Consider the following 7,820-nt stretch of genomic DNA (forward strand, 5'->3'; position numbering starts at 1 on the left):
AAGCTGTCAGAAAGACTCAACCCATAACTGCACACAAGGACCATCATTGTGCACATTAGTGCCATTGTACTCCACAACTTAATGCAGTTTTTATGATTGCCAGGAGAAGCATCAAATAATCTCTGTGTTTATTAATCAATGACTCTGCATGACTGTAAAAGCAATCTACATCCAGCTTTAGGAACGAATACGGTCTGCTCTAACCTCCAGTTTGTTTTGACAGCTTGTACTGACTGAAACAACTGGATACAATTTAGTCTCATCAAACTCAGTGTCAGTACTCCAATACCTAACATTTGTATTAAAAGACAAAATCTGGAAGGATCTTGAAGAAAACCTAACCGCTATGCACTACAGTGGAAGACTATGGGACAACTTACAACCGTGTTTAATAGAGTTGCACTGTATGCTGTTAGTGCTATTTTTTTCCTTTCTCAAACTGAGGGACAAGCCACATTTTTTTTTTTTGCATTATTCAAAGGTTAAGGTTGGATTTTTATGCATGTCTTGAACTCAACAAGACTGCATTTATCTGATCAAAAATACAGTAAAAACAATTGTATTTTTACATTTCCAAATTTTTTTCCATGTATATATCTATATCTAAATAAAGTCTTTAGAGTCACTTGTAATCAGTGACGTGCTTGCTTGCTTGCTAAAAAAAATAATAATCTACTGACCCCAAAAATTTGAAGTGTATTTTCTGTAATTATAAAGCTAAAGTGTCCTTTTCAAACCCCAATATATCCAAGCTTGAAATATCTTCATTCATTGTACATAAAGCGACACTTGCTACACTAGTTTTCAACGGTGTTCAATGTGATATGTTTTAAATTTATGTATATCTTCTACACATGGTCAGAACAAGAGCATTAAAACCCTGAGCCGATTTACAGTCTAAAAGCCAAGCAACAGTTGTAAATAACCAATAACTATCAGAAAGATGAGAATTTTGTAACTAGTTTAAAGAGAAAAACCTTTAACAATCCTTTTAATGTCAGCACAATGCCAAATTTCAGTTCACATCTTTTCAGTTGCTGTTTGTTTTGATGTTAAAGTCAAGGTGCTTGTTTTGCTATAAAGCAAGACCACCTACTTCTTTTCACAGTAAAGAAGATTCATAAATATTACCGCATCGGTTTAACAGTTTACAACAGACCCTGTACTGTCTTTTGGTTAGTGGTTATTTGCTGATTACACTTAATTGGGGAGGGGGTATGTGAACGTGAAGCCGTGCTTTCTATTCTCCCCTCTCTGCCTCGTCCCCTCTTCCTCCCTCTCTGTAGGTGTGTGTGTGTGTGAGTGTGTGTAACCCGAGTCCTCTCTCTCTGTCTGTGGTCTCTGCTCTGGGGCTCTGGGGCACAGACTGCACCAGAGGAAAAGGCTGCAACTACACCCCCCTTTTCATTTTACTCCTCTGCTATTTTCCTCCAGAACCAAAAGCATTGATCCCCTGAGTCACAAAATACCCCCCCCTCCACCCACACCTCAATCTCCCTCTTCCTCTCCTTCCATTACCCCAAACACCCCCAGATCGGTATCTGTCCTCATCTGGATTATGGACGCCTGTCTGTCTTTTCCAGAGAGCTCATGTACGTGTTCGAAAATCACAAGCACGAGATTTTGCAACACATTTACAAGACTGTTTTAATCGTTAATAGAACGTTATTGTATTTTAAATAAGCTTTTTTTTTTTTTTTTTAAAAAAAAGACTGTCTTCTAACACAAAATGCATTGAAAACAGGCTGAAATGGTTTCAGCGGTGTGCGTGTTGTACTGTCATGTGAATGTGACTCGTGGTGGCCATATGGCTACTGTGCTCGACACTTCAGCTCACATCTGTTGTGTATTAAAGACCTAATACTGCTCAGTACACACCTGGGTGGCCTTTCCACACACACACTCATTCATGCACACAAACACTCTCTCGCTTCAAACCGCACGATCAAACTTTTCAATTATCACGTAGTACAGTCCAATGTTTTTCAGCCTTTTTTTGCCTTACATACCACAAGACAGCAAAACTAAACCAGAAATGCATTCCTTAACTGATTCTTTACTGGAAATCATTCAGTGTTATCATTCATTTTACTTACTTTTTTGGGTGGGGCAATTTTGGAGAAACATTCGAGAGAAACAAATTCAGCACCAGTATATGAATACCTAACAACTGTATTGAAAAAAAAAAAAAAAAGAACCTATACAGACATCCATAAACATATAAACATAAACTGTCAATGCAATTTTTTGTTTCTTCTTTAAACTGAGGGACAAGACATGTTTAAAAGATTTGGTTTAAGATTATTTTGTAAAGTCTTATGCTCACCAAGGTTGCATTTATTTGATCAAAAACAGTAAAACAGCAATATTGGGAAATATTATTACAATTTAACTTTAAATTATTTAAATTTAACTTAAAAATAATTGAAAATCGACTTTATTCCTGTGATGGAAAACTATCAGTCTTTAGTGTCACATGATCCTTCTGAACTCATAATATGCTGATTTGATGCTCAGAAAACGTCTTTTGTTGAAAATGGTTTGTTATAACTTGATTTAATGAATACGTATTAATAAATCTTTGACAAACAGACAGTTCACTTTTCTTGAGAAGCACTGAATGAATTTTTTTTAATCCAATCAAGTACTGTATAATAAAATATAATAATATAATCGATGCTACAGTTAGCTTTAATTTGATTGAACAAACAACATTCAAAGAGTGTTGATATACAGAAAATACTTATAACAAATCCTTATTTTTTTGAAGCGGATGTGAGCTATTTCCTGCAAATGAGATGTTCGATTCATTAGCTGCTATGTATATAACTAGAAGTATAACGGTGCAGGAAATGATGAAACGCTACAAACCTGTGTGTTTATCATTACAGAAACCTTCGAGCTACAAATCATCACCCGCCCGCACTTTCATTAAAAATAAAGTGGATAAGTTTAACAAAGCAAAATCAATATCTTCCCAAGTACCTCCTGGGATCTGCCCACCCCTGATTGAGGATCGCTGGTACAGAAAGTCAGCTGGATGCGATTTTACCCACACATATCTAAATATACAACACATACACACTCTTTAAATGGTACTGCACAATACACTGGCCAATTCTGAATTTCCTGAATTAGTGGAGTGATGAATTCAGTACAGAGACAATGAAAGAGAAGAAAGATCATCTTAAAGCCATGATGTTGTGAAACGAATCTGAATAGTGCGTGTTGTAGTTCACTTACGCTCTGCTCATTCAGCTCCTGTGTATTCTCCATCAGTTGAACGTCCACTCCCCTCGACTACAGTCCAGACACCTGCAAATGAAGGATGCTTTAAAATCGCCATAAACACAATAGAATTCATAGACATCCCTCTCTCGTTTCTGTCTCTCTCTCTCTCTCCCTTTGTGTCTGTGGGTATGTGTGTGTAGGAGGGGAAGGAAGAAGTCTGGTAACTTCACTGTATCATAGCCAGCTAGGCTGAAGTAAATATCATTTACAGAAGTAAACATTAAACAATGGGTTGAGAGAAATGTAATCAATGTAATACACACACACACACACACACAAATGCACTCATGCAGTGCACACACACAAAAAAAACAAGCTGTCCAGGTTATGGTGATGCTAGCATGGCAGTAGTCACTAAAAACATCCGTGATTTTGATCCCCTGTTGAAGCCCCTTCCACCCCCATCCCAGCCTCCATCTTTATCTTTCTCTCTTCCCATCCTTCCCGTCATTTAAAAGCTTGAAACTTCTGTAAATTGCTTTGAAACCTCCTGAGGCCTCAGTAATGAAAAGCACTTTTATTCAAAAACCCTTTGTGAGAGCTTGAAAGCCTCAGGATGAGGAGAATGGGTTGATTTTCTGTCCTGCTGCAGGTACCAAGCCTGTGGTTTACAAGACTGTCCGCGATTTTCTGTATTTTAAACATTAAATTTGTTTCTCCATACATCAAATTGTAAAAATAAATAAATGAAGATTGAAATTAATAACGAATTATATTGGATTCAAAAATTATTAATCACTAAATTAACTATGCAATTTTAAAGCTAGGAATAAACAGTGGAGCAAATCCTGATTATGAAAGATTCAGTGTTCTAATGCTGAAAGTATATGTTTTTTAATGCATTTTTATTGTATTCAACCAGTTAAACTGCCCAAATTTACACAAATTATTTTAGACAAACACCTGTTTTTATCTTCATTGAAACCTGACAAAAAACAAAAAACCTGAAGGGTCTGTTTGAATGGTCATGATGCTTCCGTTTGGGAATATGCTTTAGTTTATATCCTAAATCCATTACAATGACCTGTAAGCTACTAAAGCCAACGGATATAAATGGGAAGTCCCCACAAGTATATGCACTGTATACAAGCTTGTGTGTGCGTGTGTTAAAGTGGAAGGGAGAGAAAGAGAGTTGAAGGGCACAGTTTGAAGAGCAGATCATTTGAATTTTTCATTTGCTTGGTGAAGCTGTGTTCTGAAATTCTAGCCTTTAATGCTCAGGAGGGGGAATGAGCTGAGCAGCATTGATTTTTACTGTTATCACTCAGTGCCCTCTGAGCCTACTGTCCTCACACACACACACACACACACACACACACACACACACACACACACACATATAAACACGCACAAAAACGGTTCTGTATCCTGGCGTGCGCGCGCGCACACACACACGCAACGAACAGACGGACAGCCAGCAGAAGACACATTACACTAACCGTGTAACTGAACCATCGAGCTGAAATTTATGTCCCTTCTGTCAACACACGCATTTTCAGATCAAAAGCCACTGATAGGCAAAAACGGTCCGAAACCAAACATTTGCTTAAGTCAAACCAGGTAAACAATATATAAGGAGGTAACAATATATAAACATTCTGGGGGTTGTAAAAGGTCCAATTAGAGAAGATCCTTCCGTCTCCAAATAACAACGCGCTTTACTGCTATTGTCAAGAAAGCACTCGGAGCGTTCAGCGGCGCGGCATTCTGCGCGCGATTCGACAGAGCCGCGGCACGATCGCAACGCACAGGAAAGCCAAATACGCCAAAGCTTTCGTTTTCCTCCCTTTAAGTCATCAGCTAGCACTTCATTGTCAAAACACACCGCCTATTAATAAATTAACAATCTGGACCGGGAACAAATGGTATTCAATTGAGCAAATGAGTTTGTCTAAAGGTATTTTTAAATGAACAAATTAGATTTTTAATTATTAGAACCGTTTCATCGTTTTATTTATAAAGACATGCTTCTGTTTTAATATCAAGATAAGTTTTCTCCAATGAACCACAGCTCAACTCAGGAACTGTACGTAGTGAAAAATGTTTTTGACACTTTATGTGCCACAAATATTTTTCAACCATTTTATTTACTACATAGTTAGCCTAGTTGAAGTCGTTAACTGTTGTGAAATATAAAATGGCATCCTAGTGCACAGGTCTTGAAACCATTTAACCATTCCGCGTGCGATGTTACATCCAAACTACCACGGGTGGTTACTTTTGACCCTTACCCATAATTCTACATAAATAACTTCTACATGTCATTATGTTTTTTGATTAGGCTAATGACAACATTCAATATGGCTGACGAAAGCACCTAGACCCATTTACAGGTGTAACTCTCAATATAACATTCAGAAAGTGTGTTTTTAAGAAGAAACAGCTTTTTTTTTTGCAATTTAATCTTTCATCCACTAAGAACAGTATCATATCCTTGCATTTTATCTAGACTTTACAATCTACTTAGCAAAAAAACGTCCCAACATTAAGTCCAAAACTGTGCCTCATAAATCCGTCGACCAAAGTGTCCTAAAATCTTTAAAAATAGATAAAGTGTCGGGTTTTTCCCAAAAAGCTGAGGCCTGAAAATGACCAAATAGGAGGTCACTGATGTTCTCTTATGTAATTGTTGGCTAGTACACTCCATCTTATTACCAGCCACCAGAGCGACCTGTGTGTTGTGAATTATTTCGTGTTAAGTGTGTAATCTAATCCGGTCTCCTTCTCCGGTATCGGCTCGAGCTGCTATCGACAGCGCGAGAAAGCGACCAATGGCCAACGCGCAGTGAAGCGGCTTCAGTGTCGGGATGATATACCCGTTTCCTCCGTATCAAATACAAACACAAACTCCACGTGCATGGGTAAACGGACATGGACGCGCGATTCAAACGGATACGGGAATCACCCAACAAACTCAAAACCACTAGGCTTTCAATGAAAAAAAAGTTGCGATGAATAAATGAAACTATGCACTGTTCAAAACTCTTGTATATATGTGAATATAATCACTGCACATCGTAAGGTAGCCAACAATTAAATCAAATAGAACAACCGAAGCCAAAAAGGCTACGCTTTCTGTAACTCGGCTTGAAAGAGATTATTGTAATTCCTTGTAACTGAGAATAGTGAGCATGTTATAGTGTGCTAACAGCGTAAAATGCAACACTGTCCTAACATGTCCCCCATCCATTCAACTTGGAAATTTCTCTAGTTTATTTTTTTTTTCTTAATTTTAAAAAAAATGTCCAAAGCACACTGAAAAGTTGTTACTTTTGAACCATTTTGTCTATTCAGTAATTTTCAAGGAGCCGTTTTTATGTTTAATGCTGACATTTTAATGTGATTAAAAATAATAATAAAAACGGTCTGAGCAAGGCTACAACTTTAAATGTAGTTAACCTTTTACGAGCACCAATTTCCCCAGACGCTTAAATCGCGTGAAAGTATCAGGAGTGAGCAGGTGTTGAAACAAACTGCTCTTACGCTTGTAAACTGCTACATGAAATATTCTGCAAAACTTTTTTAAAAAAACTAACGCTATTTTATAGCTATTCAAAATGGGTACTTACTCGTATGAGTTGTGCGTTCGTACGATTTCCAAAGTCTCCAGAAGGTCCGTTCGCATTCACTCTGTTGACAAGCTCATCCAAAAATATTCAAGTGGTCGAGCTGCGTGAAGCGCGAGGAACAGCTCGCGCTAGTCAGTGCACGCGCTGTCAGTGAAGCTCGCGGGGAAGTCCTCCCTAAGTTCATGAGAGCTACACCGGCCGCACCGGAGCGGAACGCTCCAACCGACAGATGACCACTTTAACCCAAACTCCGAGGAGCGCTGACTTGCACTAGCTGTGTTTTCCCCTTTAATTTACGCTCCTGAAGTCAACGTGAGCTCACGCGCACTCCGTGGTCTACTTCATTATTAAAGTTCTCTTGCAGCGGTGGAGGGAGAGCGCTCACTGATGCGCATGCGCGCAGCTGCCATGCGGGGTGCTGCTGTTGGCTCTCACCCAAAGCAGTAATGGGGCACAGCACAAGGGCCAGGATGAGGCTCTTATTAATAGTTTCGTCCGAATGATCAGCACAGTTTTATTTACCACCACCACACAACAACAACCAAGTCAAACCCTTGTCTTGGTATCAGATTCACTCTAGTATTAGACTTCCACTTCCGCAAGAAAAGAGAGCTCCTCTAATTAACATTTATCAACACTTAAAGCAGCCAAACCACTAAAATAGCTCAGGTTTATTCATTCAAACATTTAAAACATGTCCTAACAGGAGGGTGGAAAAAGTCATGCTGAAATTCAGCCAGGTGTAAGAAATAAAACAGGAAAATGTCACAAGTTGCATGGAAGTTATTGATGCTTATGGTTGCAGCTCACTGCCATTGAGAACTTGCAACGCAAATGCCCACCCTCAGCCACAAACTGGTCTGGAAAAAAATATTTACATAATGGTCAAATAGTCTTTGTGAATGCTTAGCAGATAAAATATTTTTAAAAAATGAGATAGTCTAAGAATAGGTTTAAGAG

General features: G+C 38.5%; 1 protein-coding gene across 13 annotated transcripts in view; it reads right to left on the reverse strand.

Annotated features, from left to right (window-relative positions):
- The window catches only part of eya4 (EYA transcriptional coactivator and phosphatase 4), a 28,353-nt gene extending 21,070 nt beyond the window's left edge, over positions 1 to 7,283 (reverse strand). For 3 of the 13 annotated variants that reach the window (XM_043224504.1, XM_043224505.1, XM_043224491.1), the window contains exons 1-2: positions 6,861 to 7,280; positions 3,244 to 3,315 (exon numbers count right to left, since the gene is read on the reverse strand). In XM_043224504.1, coding sequence (XP_043080439.1) covers positions 3,244 to 3,276 — 33 coding nt within the window. In that variant the 5' untranslated portion in view covers positions 3,277 to 3,315; positions 6,861 to 7,280. Of the gene's footprint in view, positions 1 to 3,243; positions 3,316 to 6,860 lie in introns of all 13 variants that reach the window. The other 10 variants (XM_043224495.1, XM_043224492.1, XM_043224497.1 and 7 more) reach the window with 6 other exon arrangements.
- Positions 7,284 to 7,820: the final 537 nt, after the last annotated feature.

This window comes from Puntigrus tetrazona, chromosome 23 (genome assembly GCF_018831695.1).
Source record: "Puntigrus tetrazona isolate hp1 chromosome 23, ASM1883169v1, whole genome shotgun sequence".
Classification (NCBI taxonomy): Eukaryota; Metazoa; Chordata; class Actinopteri; order Cypriniformes; family Cyprinidae; genus Puntigrus; species Puntigrus tetrazona.